The sequence below is a fragment of the Erythrolamprus reginae genome, chromosome Z (assembly GCF_031021105.1).
Source record: "Erythrolamprus reginae isolate rEryReg1 chromosome Z, rEryReg1.hap1, whole genome shotgun sequence".
NCBI lineage: Eukaryota > Metazoa > Chordata > Lepidosauria > Squamata > Dipsadidae > Erythrolamprus > Erythrolamprus reginae.
The window spans coordinates 110,167,792-110,188,652 of NC_091963.1; the positions used below are offsets into that span (position 1 = coordinate 110,167,792).

The window sequence follows — 20,861 nt, forward strand, 5'->3', positions numbered from 1 at the left end:
CCCCTCGCTGTTGGATGGGTATTCATTTTCAAGCATCTTTCAGCTCTAGATCTAAACATTAAAGAGAAGCTGAATTACACATGAAAATTACTGACTGCGTTTTATTCATGCACACACACACACACACACACACACACATGATTGATTGATTGATTGATTCATTCATTCATTCATTCATTCATTCAATTTCTATGCCACCCAATACCAAAAGTCTCAGGACGGCTTACAAAATAATATAATAAATACAAAAGGTACAAGCAATAAAAAGAAGTTGAATATAAAATCTAAAACTAAACCCCTCAATAAAACCCAATTGTATAAAAAACAGTCATAATTATATGCATTCACCATTCATACAGTTTGGCAAAGCCAGGTCTTCCTGGCCTTGCAGAAGGCCAGTAGGGTGGGAGCTGTACAGACATTGGGGGATAGCTGGTTCCATAGAATATTTATAGTTGAAATTTAAATTATAAATTTTATTAAATACTCATATTCTACAAAAGAAGTCTATTCTTGCCAGCATCCATTCCATTTTACAAATGGGTGAGGTATTCATTTACCACAGATATTATAAAATCTGAAGATTACAAAGAAAATCAGAAATATTTTTTCTACATATTTTTCACTCTTCGCGGGTTCTATATTAACGGTTAGAAAAACAGCTTTTGCCTTTTAAAAAAATGCAATGTTTCCCAATAGACCGCAGGCTTTTCCCACTGATCTATAGAAATACATTCCCCAGCATGCAACTGATGTCAGGGAGCATGCGCAATAGCGCTCAACAGCCATAGATAAAGGCCCTCTCCCAGCTTCTGAACATGCTCAGTGGTAGGCACGCGCCCACGCCGTCTTTTAGGGTATTGGGCATCATGGCGGACACAGAGGTTTCGCAAACTACCCGGATCCCGCAGACTAGCGCTCCTTCCTCCGCCACCTCCTCTGCAGTTACAACGCCGCCGGTAGTAGGGGGAAGCGGAGCTGGAGGAAGCACCAGTGACCCGGTCCGTCCAGGATTAAGCCAGCAGCAGCGCGCGAGCCAGCGCAAAGCGCACGCGCGGAGCTTCCCGCGGGCAAAAAAGCTGGAAAAGCTGGGTGTATTTTCAGCATGCAAGGTACGGGGGCCTGGAGGAGACAAAAGAGTTTGGGACTGCCTTCGGGTGTGTGGACCAGCCATCGTTGGATATTTTTCTTCCGGACAAGATGCTGTAAACTTAAAAAAACCATAAACGCATGCAAATTCCTGCCAGTTCATGGGTTCAATATTTTATTTATGGAACTATCCTATACTTTAGGCCCTTCTCAGTATTGGGATATGAGGCATTCTTTTGGCCTCTTCTGCTACTCTGATGGGCACTAGGTGGCTCTCCAAAATCTAGACAGGTCTTTTGCACCCATTCTAACGATCGTCACTTGACCAGCAGTAGTAGGCATATACAGTAGTCTTTTGCTTAGCTATACCGCCTCATCAACTTAAAATTTAAATCAACGTCCTGATTTTAACCACATCTATCAAATGCTTCCCGAGAAACAAACCTACCTAATGAAGATACATTTATTTGTCTAAAAGAGAGAAATTCTGTGCTTCATAAGGTTTAGAGTTATTAAGATATTAAATGCCACAGGATTTGCAACCTGATATCCATAGTTTTAGGCCGTGTTATTTGTCTTATTTACCCAAAATATGCATTTTTAAAAGATCACTTCTATGTGATTAGGGGAAAATCCTCTATCAAAGTTAGATTTGACTTTTTCTCAATGAGAAGAAAATTAGCAAACTGATAAAATATTTTAAGAGGAAACAAAAGTACAGGGTGGATTGCATAGAAAGCTTGGTTTGCAGGTTATTGAATATTCAACAAAAAGTCATTTGCAATATTTATAGTGACCGTATCTTTGAAGATATTTGCTGTGCCATGATGACAGTCCTGACTTGGAGGATGCAGGGCTGCACATATACACCTCTCAGCATCCCCTTGAAGAAGCGTTTTCCCCCGACTTGCACTGTAGCTTTTTGCATCCCTACAGTACATATAACAATACACAGAGAGGGTGACTGAATGTATACAATAATAAAAACCATTAGCAAATTTGAACAGGATGTTAACAGGATATGAAGCTGCATGCATTTTTCCACCTCAAGAAATGTTCACATTCACCCATTTTATCAGTGACAATATTATGAGGAGCAGGAGTACATGTGGGAAATGGAGGAAACCAATTTCTGTTTTCTTAGAAGTGAGACAGAAGCACTTTATGTATCTATAGTCTCTTTGTCTTGAAAGGCCATTAATTGTTTTTAATGAAATTAAAAACTAACAGTCAAAGACATTTGAGAAACATTTCCTGCAATAATGCTGGAGTAATGAACATTCCATACAGATGTACTTTATAACATAGCTTTATGAGACAACATGTAAGGATATTCTAAGGGAGAAAAATTGTTACCTCTCCATATATTATTAGAAGACAACTATTCCAGATAATTGCCTTAATTAGCTGGAGATAGATAGGGACTAAATTACCAACCAGTGTAATTTTGAGAAGTGTCAGAAATGAGAAATTTTACCCAGGAAAGGAAGATATCTGTTGTAATATATTTTATTTAACTATATTAATTACATCAGTTTAAGACCATGCATGGAATATAAATGTCTATGCAATTCTGTAAAATTAAACATGTTCTGCTGTAGAACTTATTCATAGAGACATTTGAAGCAATCTTATCTCCTCAATATACTTACAAAGCTGTTAGATTCATGTTTGTTTTCTTAGTACAGTACAGTATTCTTAAATTATATTTCCTCCATAAAATATAAAGCTGCAATTTTTGTATAGTTCAAAAAACTAAACACCCATAATCCACTGCCAGGAAGTTAGATAAAAGTTATATATAGATAGCTCTTAAATTGCGACCCCAATTGAGCTAAACGTTTTGTGGGCAAAGCAAGACCATTGTTAAGTGTGTCTTGTTCCATTTTATGAGCTTTCTTGCCACAATTGTTAAGAGAATCAATGCAGTTGTTTAGGTAGTAACATAGTTAAGAGAATCGGGCTTCCCCATTGACTGCCTGTCAGAGAATTACAAAAAGTGATCAAATGCCCTCAGGACATCACAACTATCATAAATATATGCCAGTTAGCAAGCAACTGAATTTTGATCATGTGACCATGGAAGTACTGCAACTGAAAAATGTTCATAAGTTACTTTCTTCAGTGCTGTTGTAACTTGGAATGGTCACTAAATGAATGGTTGTAATTAAAAGACTACCTGAACTATCAGTTTTGATCACTTCAGTTACCATACCGTTTAATTTTTACTGTATTTATTTTGTATATATTTATAGCACACAATTTAATACTGTAGTGTCAGTATTTTAAGGTTTAGTTTCAAACGTTCACATAGATTTTAGTAAAATAGGTAGTCTTTGACCAACAACAGTTCAATTAGTGCCTGTTCAGAATTACAGTGGCACTGAAAAAACAGACTTACAATCATTTTTCACACTTATTACCATATCACCACAGTATCACCATGATCGTGTCATCAAAATTCAGATGCTTGGCAAATGATTCATACATATGATCTTTGCTGTGTGCCAAAATCATCTTTTGCAACCTTTCACAACCAAAATCAATGGGGAAGCCAGATTCATTAGGAACCATGTTAGTAACTTATCAACTGCAATGTTTCATTTAACAACTGAGGGAAGAAAGGTAATAAAATAGGGCAAAATGTCTCAAATAACAAAGAAAATTTTGGCTCAATAAATTGAGGAATACCTGTACAGGAATTTTGTAGTTTTGTGGTACTATTCCATAGCTTTTTATTTATTGATGCTTTGTACCACACAGGTTTCATACTCTACTATAGTGATTTTTAGTAGTGTGTAATTGCACACAGGTACACCATGGACTTGTTACTATTGTGCCACAATATTTTTGTTACATTACTTTTTAAAGTACAGTATTTTATTGTATTATATCATGTCTTGGTAAGACGACACTTTGAATATTGCATCCAGTTTTGGTTGTCATTGTGTAAAAAAGATGTTGAGACTCTAGAAAGCAACAGAGAAAGCAACAATCATGATTAGGGGACTGGAGGCTAAAACATAAAAAATAGTTGCTGGAATTGGAATGTCTGAAACGTCCAGTTTAATAAAAGAAGACCAAAGGATGACATAATAGCAGTGTTCCAATATCTCCGAGGTTGCCACAAAGAAGAGGGAGTGAAGCTATTCTCCAAAGTAACAGAGGGCATAACAATAAACAATAAACTAATCAAGGAGAGAAGCAACCTACAACTAAGGCGAATACGGAGAAATTTCCTGACGGAATAATTAAATTAATGGAAAAACTTGCTTCCAGGAGACGGCTCTAACAGTTTTTTAAAAAGAGATTGGACAACCATTTGTCTGAAATGGTATAGGCCCGTAATGGTGGCCCTATGGCACATGTGCCAGGGGTAGCACATAGAGCACTCTCTGCTGGCACGCACTCCAGGTCAGAACTCCATGGCTTCTGATTTTCTGCAAACAAAGAAACAGAAACTCACAAAAGAAAAAGATCTTACCACTTGCGCTACTGGTGTTGGGATGTCCCACTGGCCAGCTTGTCTTCTGGTCTGTGCTGTGCATATGCTGCGTCCACGCACCTTTCAGTGTGGGCATGCATATGCGCGCACAGTTTGGGCACTTGGTGTCTAAAAGATTTGCCAGCACTGGAATAAGCTTTCCTGCCAAAGCAGGTGCTTGGACCAAAAGACCTCCAAGGTCCCTTCCAACTCTGTTATTCTATTCTGTAGCAATTCTGTAATTTAGCTATTCCCTTCTGTTCTGTTCTTCTGTTCTCTTCTGTTCAGTACTGTTCTGTTATTCTATTCTATTCTGTTTATTTATTTATTGGATTTGTATGCTGCCCCTATCCAAGGACTCGGAGGACACATTCTATTCTATTCTATTCTATTCTGTGTGTACAGTATTCTACATAATTTAACACAATGCAGATATTTTTAAAAGTGTACAATTTCCCCATCAAATCTTCCTACACATGCTATATGAAATTAATAATTTTTGATGTGCTGCAGGGCTATATTCAATATTTGTGCCATGGATTTAAAAAGATTGGGCAACAGTGCTGTACTATATTAGAGTTTTATAGTCTCAATATAAATTTTAATTATAAAACACACACACACAAACACACACATTTTAGTGAAATACTAATTTTATAGCTTTGTGTTAATCATTCTAATTTTGTTATTTTGCGTAGTTGGAAAGCTAGATTGTTCATACAAGCAGTCATTGATTAGTGACTATCTCATTTAGTTATCATTCACTGTGAAGACAGCAATGAGAATATAAATTTGCAACTATTAAGTCACACTTTTGACTTTTGCTTGTCTGTATAGCAAAGGAACGTTGAAATAAGATCATAAACATAGTTATAATTTCTCTTATGGTAGTAACTGCTTTGCTTAATGTTATCTAGTTAATTATTTGGATTTGCCATTGTATTTTATTGTTTTTTATTATATGTTGTAAGCCGCCCGAGTCTTCGGAGAGGGATGGCATAGAAATCGAATAAATAAACAAAGTTTTTGATTTCTCATGTTATTGCTAAATGAGAATGACAGTAATGCTAATATTAATTTTTGTTAGTCATTGACTGTTATAAAGGGAAAATTTTATTTGATTAAAATGCACTCACTTTTTTATCACATATCTCCTTAATTCTTAGAATGCATCTCCAAAAGCCAAGGGTGGCTTGGCCAATGAAAATATTAACCTTTGTCTTTATTTTATGTGTTCAGTGGCTTAAGTTCTGCTTCTGTTTTTCCCCCATCTCTGCAGGCTAATGACTCTTGCAAATGCAATGGTTGGAAGAACCCAAATCCTCCCACAGCTCCCCGCATGGATTTGCAGCAAACAGTCACCAATCTCAGTGAACCATGCCGTAGTTGTGGACACACACTAGGTAACTACAGAGTTATTTACCATCCTCCACCACAATCTTCTCTCATTGAGACTGAAATGTATGGTTGACAGGAGGAAAGATTACAAAGTTGTGTCTACTACCATTAGCATGGATGTGCAGCATACTGATTAGGGCAGTGATGGCCAATCTATGGCAAGGGTGCCACAGGGGGCGTGCAGAACCATATCTGCTGGCATGTGAGCCGTTGCCCTAGCTCAGCTCCAACATGCATGTGTGTGCTGGCCATCTGATTTTTGACTTGAACAGAGGCTCTGGGAGGGCATTTTTGGCTTCCAGAGAGCCTCCAGGGGGATGGGGGAGGGTGTTTTTACCCTCCCCTGGCTCCAGCGAAGCTTTTGAAACCTGGGGTGGGCGAAACACGAGCCTACTGGGCCCACCAGAAGTTGGGCAACAGGCATTTCTGGCCTCCAGGGGGTGGAGAAAGGTGTTTTCACCCTCCCAAGTGTTCTGTCTGGGTTTTCCCAGACCTCCACACCCACTGAAAAAACAGCCAGACACTCTGGTAAAATCCAAAAGTATTTTATAGCAGGAAAAAATAAGCACAAAGGAAAACCTGTCTTCACAGCAGACAGGTTACAATACGTTACAACAGGGTCCTGATGTCCAGTCAATTTCACAAGCTTCTTGCTGGCACCCCCCCCCCCCCCCAAGGTTTCAATAGTCCAAGGCACAAACCAGGATTGTAGCCACCAAAGTTCACAGACAGGTCTCACGAAGCTCCAAGATAAAACTCCACAAGCCAGGAAGGGTGGGGCCGCCTTTTATCCTTTCCCAAGCACCACACCCAAACCCAGCTGTGACCTCTAATGCTGGAAATACCTAGCCAATTGAGTTCGTCTCTGATTAGCTCTCCTTTGTCGCATATCTATGATGTCATGAGCATCTTCCCCCAGGGAATCCAGGCTGCTTGCTGGGGAGAGCTCCCCCTGGTGGAACTCTGGCTGTCCTTCTTCTTCAGCCTGGGATTCCGCTTCCTCGTCAGTCTGCACCTCCTGGTCCTCAGCCTCTCCCTCTGAGCTGGAAGCCGACAGCAAATCAGCCATTCCCGGAGGGGTCCCAGGCTGAACCACAACACCAAGACATTGAATTATGGGTATGGGCATTTGCGTATGCACGATAGCATGCCCGCATGCTCTTTCGGCACCTGAAAAAAAAAAGGTTCGTCATCACTGGACTAGGGAAATCTAGGATTTGAAATTCAGGCATCTGAAAGTTTACAGCATTGCTGTAAAACACCACTAGCCAGATGAAAGATTATCTGCTAGAACCATAATACAGAGCAGTATCAACAGTAACAACAACCAGCCACTCAAACTATCAAACAAGCCGAAACCAGGCCATGACTCCAAAGCATCCAAATGAAAACTCTAATCTTAATCTGCATCACACAGATGGTTCTTAACTACACCTCAGCAAAAAGCCTCTGTTCTCATGAGCACAATTCAAAATACTGTACTATACAAATGATGATTACATCTTTGCAACTAAATTGCCCACCTCAAACTAACAGCCTAATGTTTTTGAATGGATTGCTTCTTTCAACGAGCAATATTGTCTTGTCAGCTCTTGACATTGGTGACAGCAGTTCTAGTTGGTTGTTAGATTGGCCATTCATCTTCTTATGCATTTGCTTACTATTCTTCAGCTATATAAATTTTAGGATGTAGTTTTGAAAAGTTTGTAATGATAAACTTGAACTGATTGGATTGTGTTACAGAATTTGTTTTTCTTCCTTTGTTGTGACTTTCTAGTTGTGGTTGTTGTTTTTTGTTTGTTTGCCCTCCTATGCTGCTCATTTCTTGAAAAATACTACTTTAGGAGCAATAGGAAATCAGTTGATGGTCACTGAGGGAAAAATACAAACATTAAAAAAAATGAGAAAGAGGATCCATGGTAGGAAACAACAGAATTTTTGGGACAACTTTTGGATATGCCTGATTTTGTTTATATACCTATTTTAGAGAAAAAACAATTAGATAACTCATTATTTTCTTTTAAGCTAAAGCTTTTATTCATTTATTTATTTTTATTTATTTATTTTGTCCAATACACAATGAGGGTTTTTGTGTGTGTGTGTGTGTGTGTGTGTGTGTGTGTGTGTGTATATAAACATAGTAAAATACATGATGAAGGTTATAGAGGAGATACTCATAGTAAAATATATGTAAGAAAGAATAGAAAAGAAGATATAGTAATAGAACGTGTCAATGAAAGAATAGAAGAAGAGATATAGGAATAGAAGAAAGGTATAGGAGAGCTATATAAGATATATATATGTGTGTGTGCGTGTCACATGTGTTTTTGCTGAATTTTAAAATTAAGGGAGACTAGGATAGATCTATTTCAGCCTTATTTTGGCCTCATCAGCTAGCCATACCCACTGGGACTTGAACCTGCAGCCTTTGCCTTGTAAGGCAGAGAATTATCCTCTAGGCTACAGTATCCAATCCCTTCAGCTCTGCACCAGGAAAGGGTTATATAGATATAGATATATAGAGGTAGGTAGGTAGGTAGGTAGATAGATAGATAGATAGATAGATAGATAGATAGATAGATAGATAGATAGATAGATAGATAGATAGAGATAAGAAAGTTAAAGCTTTCTGGAGTTGTGTATGATATCAGATGGTCTTGTCATGTTAATTTTTGTGGTGTTTTTATTTGGCTTTTTAAGAATAATTTAAATCAATGCAATCTTCATCAAAAAAATTGTGTGTGTGTGTGTGAGAGAGAGAGAGAGAGAGAGAAAGTTTGTATTCATGCTTGCTTTCAATAATCTTCCAAGTGGGATAAAAAGAGAGGTGATTAGTCCAAGCCAGAATAAGCCAAGAACTGATCTTGAGTTAAAATTCTGATCAGTTAGGAGAACAAGACTAGAGTGGGAAGTTGGGAAGCTATAAAACCAGTATTTGTATTTTCAAAAATACCTTTGTACTTCACGTAAAATTCCAGTAAACATTCTTAGAAATAAAAATGGTGGATGGGTGCAGTTTTAGATAAAATTGTATGCACCTTCTCAAGAAGGAAAAAAAAGATAAGCTATAATGTCAGAAGCAATATCAGGCCTGATTTATGCAGCCATTCCATTTTATGATTGACCATAATCACCATAGCAATCATCTGTTTTCTTTGTCAGTTTTCGATCACCTTGATTAGACAAATAGTAAAATTAATAGACAGAGAATTTCATTCATTCCAACAGGGTTCCTAGTTTAAATAGATGAAGCTCAAAGCATGACCTCATTTTCTTGCCCACCTTTAGCTGACCATGTTTCTCATCTGGAGAATGTCTCTGAAGAAGAGATCAACCGTCTTCTGGGGATGGTGGTAGATGTGGAGAACCTCTTCATGTCTGTGCATAAAGAAGAAGACACAGACACCAAACAAGTTTATTTCTACTTGTTCAAGGTGAGATAAGATTCTAGAGTATTTTGGGATAGAAGCCTATCTGAAGTCACTTTATCCTAAATCAGCTATTTTTCATTGTTATGTCATTATAATGCAGGTAAGTATTGCTAATGTGATCTGATCTTCTAGTGTGCTGGAGATACTTTTAATATGGGCCAGATGATTATATTTTTTAAACAGTAGGTTCTATGCCTACCTTTAACCTAACCGGCAAGGCAACTCATTTTGGTTTACCTTTTGGCCCTCTAGTTTTCTTTCGCTGCATCACCCAGAGTCTGCTGATTGTACAAATCTTCCACTATTTAATATTATAAATAATTACTGAAATAAATAAAATGTATTTGAAATTCGCTTCTTAAATGAGTTTGTTCGGTAATGTTGGTTTCCTAGAAAAGAAAAGGGCTGCTTAGGATAACTGGCACTGGAAAATATTTGGCTTGCATTGGATTCTTTATTTGTGTATATGTACCGCATTTTTGGGAGTATAAGACTCACTCCCCCCCCCCCCAAGAAGGTGGGAATGTGGGTGTGTTTTATACATTGAACGCAGCCATTTTTGGTGTCCCAAAGCCCCACCCCCTGCCCGCAGAGAGCTCTTGGGTGTTGGGGAATGGCAAAAATGCCCATTTTTGTGAAAAACGGGCCATTTTTTGTCCGTTTTTTCCACAACAATAGGGTAGAAAAGGGTCTGGAGAACCAGACAGCTCCTGGGTACTGGGGGAAGACAAAACTCCCTCCATTTTTGTAGAAAACAGGCGATAAATGGGGAAATTTTGCAATTCCCCCAGCACCCAAGAGCTGTCAGCAGGTTCCCCAGACTCTTTGCCAACCCAATTTTTGTGAAAAAACAGGTGGAAAATGGCCTGTTTTTCACAAAAATTGGGCTGTTTTTGCCATCTAGCATGACTGGAGGAGGAATTCTGGGAATTGAAGTCCACAAGTCTTAAAGCTGTAAAGTTTGAAGTTTGTAAAAAGTGTACAGGGTTTTAAAAAGTATTCTGCTACTGGTATTTTATTAAATAATATATTACTACACCATTTGGTTCAGAATACTTTTTCCTTGTTTTCCACCTATAAAATCTAGATGTGTATTATACTCTGGTGTGTCTTATACTTATGGTATATGTATTTGTGTTATATGTACCTATATGCAGTGTTCCCTCTAATTTTTTTTGGGGGGGGCGGAAAAGTATAGTGTCTGAGCGGCAGTCCCTTCGGGACTGGGCGGCACACAGATAATAAATAAACAAACAAACAAACAAATAAATAAAAACCCACCCTGTTTTGCCTCAGAGAATTTCAAAATAAAATACTGTACTCTGTGTCTATAACAGTGAGCTCATAATAGGGCAACTCTATCAATATCAAAATGCCACTTAAATAGTTGAGCTAGTTTCAAAATAGATTTTGATTTTCTTTCTCTTTTCCTTACTCCCATTCTTTTTCTTTCTCTTTTCTTTCCTCTCTTTTTTTTATCTGTTTCTCTCTCTTCCTCTCTTCCTCTCTCTCTCCTTCCCTCTCACTCTTTCCCTCTCAGCTTCTGGGCAGGTTTGGAAAACTCTGAGTTGATGATGATTTTTAAGTGAGCGATTGCTCACTGCTCAGCTTAGAGGGAACTATGCCTATATATATTAATGTAGCATTCATTTTACTGAATAATTTAACAAAGGTGTGTGTGTGTATGATATAAAATTCACAAACACATGCATACACCTTTATTAAAAAATACATATCTTCAATATTATTTTCATAGAACATGTCAACAGTTGACCTGAAATATTTGAGGGGGAAAAGAAAACACACTCATTGTGTGTTTTAAGTATGTGATGTTATCTAGAAATAGCAATAACATCCACTTTATATTATGTAAGTTTAAAAAAAGTATTACAATCTATTGATACTTAAATACAATTTTGAAACTTAAGAAACTGAACAACTATACATACAGCAAGGAGGTAGGTAATATTTTTTTCTGTAGAAAAATAAGGCACTGGGGGTTTTTTCTGGAATTTTTATCCTCCCCATGCAAATATATAAGAATGAGCTTTGTATTTGTTTTTATTTATTTTCCCCTGGGCTCTTCACCTTGACTTTTTAAATATTTTACTCGCTTTTTGCTTGTTTTTTTGATGCAGGCAATGATTGGCTTTAAACTACTAATATAATAATTGGAGTTTGGTAGACATATCACTTCTTTCTAAGATGCTGCTTTAGACATTTCAAATTAATCAGATTATAAAACAGCCTGTGGAAATAATATGTGATATTTGGGTTTGGGTTTTTTTCCTCTGAAGCTTCTAAGGAAATGCATTCTACAGATGAGCCGTCCAGTTGTTGAGGGTTCTCTTGGGAGTCCCCCCTTTGAGAAGCCAAACATTGAGCAGGTAAGGTGTTGTATTTTTGCAGATGTAAGATTTAATGTATTTTTGCAGATGTAAAGGGGACACACACACTTGACTTGGTGTTTCTCTCAGGGCAGTGGAATCATGATCTGATGATATCTCTTCCTGATGACGGTCAGATGATTTCTTGTTACGGCTTGATTTTAGGATACCAATCCCCCACCCCAGGGAGGTGGAGCTGATTAAGTGGTTCCACCCCAGACACCTAATGAACTCAGAGGGGTTCCCGAGGGTGTTTGGGAAATACCTGACTCTCTTGTACACAATCCAGCAGAATCCCTGGTGATGGCCTGGAATAGCGCATCATTGTGGGCTCCAGAGCGAATTGCGCCTTTGCGACCTCTCTGAGACAGTGGATCCAGGAGAGCTCCCTGGTTTACTGAGGAGCTCTGGGAAAGGAAGCGCCAGAAGAAATGTCTAGAGCAGTGATTCTCAACCTTTCTAATGCCGTGACCCCTTAATACAGTTCCTCATGTTGTGGGGACCCCCAATCATAAATCTGGTGCCAATTCTCCCAACAGAGCTTTAAGCTGATTGGCAGGAAGGTCATAGGGACACCCCCACTATAAACGCCTTATTATGTTCCAAGGCGCCAGAATAGAAGCTTTTGTTCCTAACACCAGGGAAAAAAAATTTTCCCCATGTTCTTGGGCGACCCCTGTGAAATGGTCGTTCGACCCCCAAAGGGGTCCCGACTCCCAGGTTGAGAACCACTGGTCTAGAGCAACACTGGAGGAATAGTAAATCTGAATCTGACCAAACACTGTTATCAACCCCTATGCCTCTCCTTTGGGGGGTACCGCAGGAGTAGGTTCTCCCCCCCCCTTTTAACATTACATAAAACTGCTAGGTGTGATCATCCGACAACATGGGGTGAGGTATCACCAGTACGCTGATGTTACCCAGTTCTACATCTCCACCCTGTGTCAATTCAGTGAAGTGGTGGACGTGATGTGCCAGTGCATGAAGGCTGTGAGGATGTGGGTGGGTGGATGGATAAATTATTATTATTATTATTTATTAGATTTATATGCTGCCCTTCTCCGAGGACTCAGGGCGGCTTACAACATATAAAAAGATAGTATACATCGAGGTACAGTTAATTTGAATTAAAAGTTACATTTTAAAAAGTTACATTTAAAAACGAAAAAAAGCCCTATTAAAACACACACACACATCCATTGATACAAACTTATTACACATTGGCGCGTGGTCAGAATCTAATAACCCCTAGTTTGGTGCATAGATGACTCTTTAGACTCTTTCAAAAGGTGAGGGTAGGGGCAATATGAATCTCCAGAGGGAGCTGATTTCAGAGGGCCGGGGCCTCCACAGAGAAGGCCTTTCCCTAGGTCCCGCCAAGTGACATTGTCTAGTTGATGGGACCTGTAGAAGGCCGACTCTCTGGGACCTAATCGGTTGCTGGGATTCGTGCGGCAGGAGGCAGTCCCGTAGGTAATCTTGTTCCATGCCATGTAGGGCTTTATAGGTCATAACCAACACTTTGAATTGAGTCTGGAAACCAATGGGCAGCCAATGCAAACCACAGAGTTTTGGAGAGATATAGACATGTCTGGGTAATGCAAGGACTGCTCACGCAGCTGCATTCTGAACTATTTGTAGTTTCCGAACACTCTTCAAAGGTAGCCCCATGTAGAAAGCATTGCAGTAGTCGAACCTCGAGGTGATAAAGGTCTGAGTGACTGTGAGTAGAGACTCCCTATCCAGGTAGGACCGCAACTAGTGCACTAGCAGAACCTGAGCAAACGTCCCTCTCGCCACAGCCGACAAATGATGTTTCAGGGTCAGTTGTGGATCGAGGAGGACGCCCAAGGGTAATGGATGGACAAATGGAAATGTCCTTGGGAGGCAGAACCCATAGCCACTCCATCTTGTCGAGGTTGAGTTTGAGTCTGTTAGAACCCATCCAGACCTTAACAGCTTCCAGGCACCGGCACATTACTTCCACTGCTTCACTGAGTGGACACGGGGTGGAGATGTATAGCTGAGTATCATCAGCATACTGATGGTAACTCACCACGTGCCCTTGGATGATCTCACCCAGCGGTTTTATGTTGATATTAAACAGCAGGGGGGAGAGGACCGACTCCTGAGGAACCTCGGAGTCGACCTCTGACCCCCTGCTAGCACCAACTGCAACCGACCAAAAAGATCAGCTGAATGAATGAGTGAGTGAGTGAATGAATGAATAAATAAATAAATAAATTTTGGCCTGGTATTAAACTCAAGTCTAATTCCCATTGCCCTGGGGTTGGAGGGGCAACAGGCATTATGAAGAAAGCATCTAGCCTTGCAGTCTAAATTGACATGAGTGAAAAACCCAGACCCTTAAAAAAAAAAGAGTAGAAAATAAATGCAAATTGATGAGCTATAATAATTTTGTCCTGCTAAAAAGTACCTGCTATTTCTGATTTTTACTTCTAGGGTGTCTTAAACTTTGTACAATATAAGTTCAGCCATCTACCTCCTAAGGAACGACAGACCATGTTTGAGCTTTCTAAAATGTTTCTTCTTTGCCTAAACTATTGGAAGCTAGAAACACCATCCCAATTCCGCCAACGCTCCCAAAATGATGATGTAGCAACATACAAAGTCAACTACACACGGTGAGGCCTAGGGAACAAGAAAGAACGGAAAGGAAAGCGAGGATAAAACTACGTCTTGCCACATTTGCTTTATAGATCTAGTTTTTGTTCAACATGTACACGATGGTGATTTGGGAGGTCTTTTAGCAAATGCAGAACATAGAAGGAAAAAAACCTTCAGACTCCAGAAACTATTTTCTTTACATAATATAGAGATAAGAAACATTGGAACATCCTCATTTTGTTCAAATACACAAATTTATTGGGAGTTGTGGTTCAGGAAAACTTAGAAAGTTACTACAGGTAGTCCTTGACATACAATAGTCCCCCATTCACTTTCCTTGTTAGAAAGTCACAAAAGGTGGTCCCTTGACCGTAATTTAATTTAATTTATTTGCAACCATCATAAATATAACTCAGTTGCCAAGCATCTTGTTATAGCCATTCATTTAATGATTATTCAAAGTCTGAAACAGCACTGAAAAAAGTGACTCTTGACCATTTCCACACATACAACTGTTGTAGCAACCCCATGATCCTGTGATCAAAGCTTGCCAACTTATTAATATTTATGATGATTGCGATGTTCCAATACCATGTGACCACCTTTTGCATTTTTTCTGACAAGCAAAGTCGATTGGGGAAGCCACAACTGTGTTACAAACTTAACAACTGGAGTGATTCACTTAGCAAATGTGGCAAGAAAGGTCACAGAATAGGGCAAAATTCACTTAACAGCTGTCTCACTTAGCAGCAGAAATGTCTCTCTTAGCAGCAGAAATGTTGTGCTCAGGTGTGTAGATTGAGGACTTCATTTTTAAATCTACTCCCACTAGTCCCTAGTGGATATTATCAGTTATGGAGTCACGTTGTACTTTTCTGTATATCTTTACTCAAACTAGTATTTGCTTTGAATCAAGTGCAGATGGGCTAAAGGCTTTCTGGAATCCCAAATATAATCCTCAGTGCCTTAGATTCCTGCTTGCTTTTCCCTCTTACTACTCACATCTCATGCTTTTCCAGGTGGTTGTGTTATTGCCATGTTCCACAGAGCTGTGACAGTCTTCCACGCTACGAGACCACCCAGGTCTTTGGGCGCAATCTCCTCAAGTCCACTTTCACGGTTACTCGCAGGCAGCTGCTCGAGAAATTCCGAGTGGAGAAAGACAAACTAGTGCCAGAGAAACGGACGCTCATTCTCACGCACTTCCCCAAGTAAGGGAAAAATACAGAAAATGATAAAAGACTGTGTAGGAAGAGAATATAAAAAAGTCTTTTTTAGATGGATGAAGCCTAGTTCTTTTTGTAATGGTCAATTAGTGCAGAACTGTGGTTTTTTTTAGGCTGGAAGGGAAGGCATGTGTAACAGGCGCAGGATTAATAATCTTTATGGATCCACTTTATTTTATTTTATTAGCTCTATTAGATAGCTTTCATTCAATTAGATTAGCTTCAGAGGGCTTTCATAAAGCAAAATTTGGTTTAGCGTGTGTGTGTGTGTGTATTCTGCCTGTGTACGTAACAGGTGAGAAACCACTGACCTTAACGGTTCCTGCTGAACTAAAACTCCCAGCATTTCTCATCATTGGTCATTTTAATTATGGCTACTGGGAATTGTGATTCAACATCATCTGAAATACTTGAAGTATCATGTTCCTGTCACATATAAGAGCCTAAGGTTGCAATGTGCATTTTAGCCTCTTATTTTTCTCTTTTTGCAAGCCAGCTATATAAAGTAGAGTTTGCTTACCTGCACTTTTTAGTGGAGGGAAAGAAGAGGCATCGCAGTTTATAAAACCTACCCACTGCTAGTTTCTGAAGTAAGATTTGAGATAGTGAATTAGGCACAATTGAGTTGAGTTCAGCTCTGTTTACTGTATGAATAAGTACTGACTTATTTTTAATAATAAAGTAGGATTTGAATGCCAATAAGTTGACATTAATTTAATTGGATTTGTGTGCTGATTTCTTTCCATTTCATTTTTCAGATTTTTGTCAATGCTGGAGGAAGAAATCTATGGTGAGAGCTCTCCAATCTGGGAAGCTGACTTCACTATGCCTGCAACTGAAGGGGCTCCACTTGTACCCCGGCCAGGTATGTAATGTTCCTTTTAACTAAAGTGGTGCTTACTGGTATAGCTGTAAAAGGTATCGAACTGAAAAGTGCTATAAAGTTAATTGAAATGCTCATTTGTCTGCCTTAGTAAAGCTTGCTCTGATTGACAGGCATTGTCTGAGATAATAGCCAGAGATACTCCTCAGCTCCTGTGATATGGAGGTTTGAAGTAGGGGGTCTTTTGCTTGCAAAAAAACAGCTTCTACCCCAAAGTGTCTGATTGTTGAGCTACAATATTTTATATCTTTTCTCCTCCGATGAAGTATAACATACAAAAACAGTTGTCATGTTTACGGCAACGGCACAACTCCTGCAGGTTTCAGTTGTATGATGGAAATCCTTCGGTTTCAGCAGTTTTCTTTTACATAGAAAGCAGATTTTTTTTTTTAAAAAAAAACATCATTGTAAATTAGGAATTTAGAGTGCAGGAATACACATCTCACCGGTCAAAGAAATTGCTTTTAGCCATCTTGAATTCAAGACTGGAGAAACCCTGCCATTCCTAAACAAGATCAATCGAGATATGAGAAAGGACAAGTTCCCCAATAGAAATTCATTATTATAGTTAACAATCTCTTCAAAGTTTTCTTTCTTTGGTAGTAGATTGTGTTTTTATCCCTGGAAATAAATTAGAATTGTAGGGTGGATCACATGTTGGAGAAGGAGGACAATACATGTTTTTTAAGGGAGATTTTGCTGAAATCAAAAATTAAATTGAACTTGAAGGTAGAGCCCTGTTACCATGTTTGGGAGTCTGGAATGATGGGGAGATTTTATAATGATTTTGTTGACCTTACACAAGTATGGATTTTGGCCACTGACCATAATTAGTCTTAAAGTAGTTATCAGTGTTTTATATAACTTGTTTTCATTAGATTTAACTTGTTTTATTCGATTGTTGTTTAACTTGTTTTTATTAGATTGTTGTTCTGACTGTTGTGAGCTACCCAGTCACTTAGGTGAAATGGGTGGCCATACAGATAAAATAAAATAAGCTTGATCTCAGAACCTTCGTCAATTCAAAATAAGATTATTGCAAGCACCGCATTGGATAAATTCATGTATGCTATCCTGAGTTCCTTGCAGAAGGGATGGGATAAAAATGAAATAAGCTTTTGTGTGCAGAAGCTTGAGGAACTAAACAAACTCAACTGCGTCCACAAGTCATAAAGCCTTCCTATTTTAATGCATACACTATTGCTGTCCCTTTGTCTTGTGTAGCTATCAGCACTGTTCCTGCAGCTAGCACTCCTTTGTTCAACAAATCTCTAAGCTGCAGCTCATCTTTGACATCTATTAATCTGGATGGGAGCTCACTGGATTCTGTGCCAGGTAAAATCCTTATGAGCAGCAAGGGAATAAAGCAAAAATCAACACGTCTGAAAGAAAAGCTTAGTATAAAAGTCCCCATCATTCAAATGGATCTTATTAAAATTCTTTTTTTCCCAAAGTGTTCTGTTAAACTTGGAATATTTTTTATTCTTTTGTTTTTGTTTTAAAAGAGCAAAACCTTAAAGTCTGAAGACTTTAAAATATGGAACCAAACCAGCCTAATGTCTAGTATGATTTCTATAAACTATGACTTCCTCCATTACGTATGCATTACGTTTAGTTTTGATATTTTTCTGCACTACAGGTTTTTTCCCTCCCTCCCACACAGGTGAGAAAAGAAAGCTTCCAGAAAGTTTGACCCTTGAGGATGCAAAGAGAATTCGTGTGTTAGGTGATATTCCAATGGAGCTTGTTAATGAAGTGATGCTGACCATTACTGATCCCGCAGCCATGCTAGGGCCTGAGGTATAATTATTTATTTGCATCAAAAAACACTGCAAAACTACTCTTCAATAGCAGCCCTGCGTATTGCAATTGTGCAAATTAGAGAATGTATTGCCAGATTCGTGTTTTTTTCAGCCTCTATACCAGGATCTTATTTTTTAAAAATTGCTTTTTATCAAAGATATAACAGAAAACCCATTTTAATTAACTTAATTTTTTTGAATTTTTTAAAAAAACATTTAAAGTTAAAACCTTGATTTAGCAAGGTTTTAATCCTAAATCAAGGTTTTAATTTAAAAAGTTTTTAACAATTCTTTAAAAAAAATAAATTATCTGTATAGATTTGGAAGGATGAAAGTAATCTCTAAAGGGGATGAAACCTCCCCTAATAAATGTCAATCTGCGTTTGACACTATATTTTGCATATTGCCTTTAGTTTAGTTTTTTTTTAATCAGAATGTTTTCTTTTGCCTGCAGACTAGTCTCTTGTCAGCAAATGCAGCCCGGGATGAGACAGCCCGCCTAGAAGAACGGCGTGGCATCATCGAATTCCATGTCATTGGCAACTCACTTTCTCAAAAATCAAACAAGAAGATTCTCATGTGGCTGGTTGGGCTTCAGAATGTTTTTTCACATCAACTGCCTCGAATGCCCAAGGAATACATCACCCGCTTGGTTTTTGACCCGTAGGTTTGGGAGTGCTATTAGAAAGAGTGAAGGTTGCACCTTGGGTATCATACAAACAAACAAAATGTTTTAAAAAGTTATAACATGTATGTAGTTACTTACCAAGCACATCTAAATTATTTTAAAGAAAGCAAAATACAATTCCCAAGGCTTTTGAGCACCCCTTAATGTTTGGAAATTGAAAGTTGAGAAATTTTACATACCCTAGTAAGTTCATGTACATGACAACCATCAAATCTTAAGTCCCTAAAATTGGGACTTGGTAAACTATTTCTAATAGGTTGAAGATAAAGGCTTATAAATGTAGATGAGAAACTGGTTGTCTGAATAATTAATTAATTAATTAATCAAGGGGACCTTGGAATCAAGATAGTGTGTAAAATATTTTTTCTGTCCATATTAGTATATAAAATGTTTATCCTTTCAAAAATATACAGCTTTGCTTTACCTCTCTGTCCCTCTGCCATGTATTGAGCCCTATTTTCTGTAATTACTTTAAACTTTTAGTAAACAGGATATATAGTAGAGCTTGAGATTTAGCTATTTGTTCTCAGCAAAAAGTTTTGTGAATTACAGCTTTATGAGGTGGAACCCCAATACTATGCTGGGAAGGCTTTGGTTCTTTTATAAAATGGTTGCAATGAGAGACCCAACTGTCCTAATCAAGCCCTAATTCTGTTTGCCCCAACTTGAATGCTCCATTGCATATACAGGTGGTCCTCAACTTACGGCGTTTTATTTAGTGACTGTTCGAAGTTACAGTAGCACTGAAAAAAGTGACGTATGATCTTTGCATCGTCCATGTGGTCACATGATCAAAATTCAGACACTTGACAACTGACTCATAGTATTTATGACAGTGACCCAGGGTCATGTGATCCCTTTTTGTGACTTATGGCAAGCAAAGTCAAGGGGAGGCCAGATTCACTTAACAACCATGCTACTAACTTAGCAGATACAGTGATTCACTTAACAACTATGGAAAGAAAGGTCATAAAATGGAGCAAAATTAACTTAATAGATGTCTCACTTAGGCATCAGAAATTTGGGGTTCAGTTGTGGTCGTAAGTTGAGGACTACGGATTTTTTTTCACTGACCAAATGGGCATGCTTCCAAATGAAATATTGGACTGCAGCCATCTGACTTTATTGTTATTATTTCATTTCAGTCAGCCAGATGTTCAGACTGGATCTAACATTTTTGTCTGCCTATTGAGTCCTTTCCAAGGATCTGGGGTAGGCAGATGTGGATGTTTGATGATTTGCAAGTCTTTGTATTTTTGTTACCTTCTCCAGTTCTTTCTCTTCTATGCTGCTATCTCCAGGTATTACCGTGTCCTCTATCCAGACTTTTTTGTCTTTCTTATCAACAACTGTTAAGCCTGGAGTGTTATGTGGCAGGTGCCTGTCTGTTTAATCCTAAAGTCTCAGACCACTTTCTTATTTTATACTTCATACTTCCTCTATTTCATGATCCCACTACTTCTTTCGTGCAGGAAAATAATATTTATTGCAGATCTTCCAATGCATAATTGTGGCTACTTTGTCATGGCTTTGTTTGTCGTCTTGTAGCAGCTAACCAGGTTATCTATTGTTTTTTCAGCTTCTTTGCAGAGGTGGCACTTGCTATCTGTCCCAGTCTTCTCAATTCTGGCTTTGTATGTATTTGTTCGTAAAGAGTAGTCTTCTGCAGTCAGAATTAGCCCCTCTATTCCTTTCTTCTGCTTTCCTGTTCTTAGCCATTGCCAGGTCTTGTTATCTGCTTTGCTTTTTTTTTTTTTTAATGTATTGGCTATGTCATGCTTTATCTTCCCATCTCTCTTTTTTGTTCTTCATTTGATATTCCTGGTAGGTCTATTTACTAAGCCT

At 38.5% G+C, this 20,861-nt stretch overlaps 1 protein-coding gene across 2 annotated transcripts in view; it reads left to right on the forward strand.

Annotated features, from left to right (window-relative positions):
* Positions 1–781: 781 nt before the first annotated feature.
* Positions 782–20,861, forward strand: part of KAT2A (lysine acetyltransferase 2A) — a 41,293-nt gene continuing 21,213 nt past the window's right edge. The window contains exons 1-10 of one of the 2 annotated variants that reach the window (XM_070726661.1): positions 782–1,112; positions 5,853–5,976; positions 9,260–9,405; positions 11,700–11,789; positions 14,253–14,434; positions 15,437–15,628; positions 16,402–16,508; positions 17,751–17,861; positions 18,190–18,326; positions 18,783–18,991. In XM_070726661.1, coding sequence (XP_070582762.1) covers positions 819–1,112; positions 5,853–5,976; positions 9,260–9,405; positions 11,700–11,789; positions 14,253–14,434; positions 15,437–15,628; positions 16,402–16,508; positions 17,751–17,861; positions 18,190–18,326; positions 18,783–18,991 — 1,592 coding nt within the window. In that variant the 5' untranslated portion in view covers positions 782–818. Of the gene's footprint in view, positions 1,113–5,852; positions 5,977–9,259; positions 9,406–11,699; positions 11,790–14,252; positions 14,435–15,436; positions 15,629–16,401; positions 16,509–17,750; positions 17,862–18,165; positions 18,327–18,782; positions 18,992–20,861 lie in introns of both variants that reach the window. The other variant, XM_070726660.1, reaches the window with a different exon arrangement.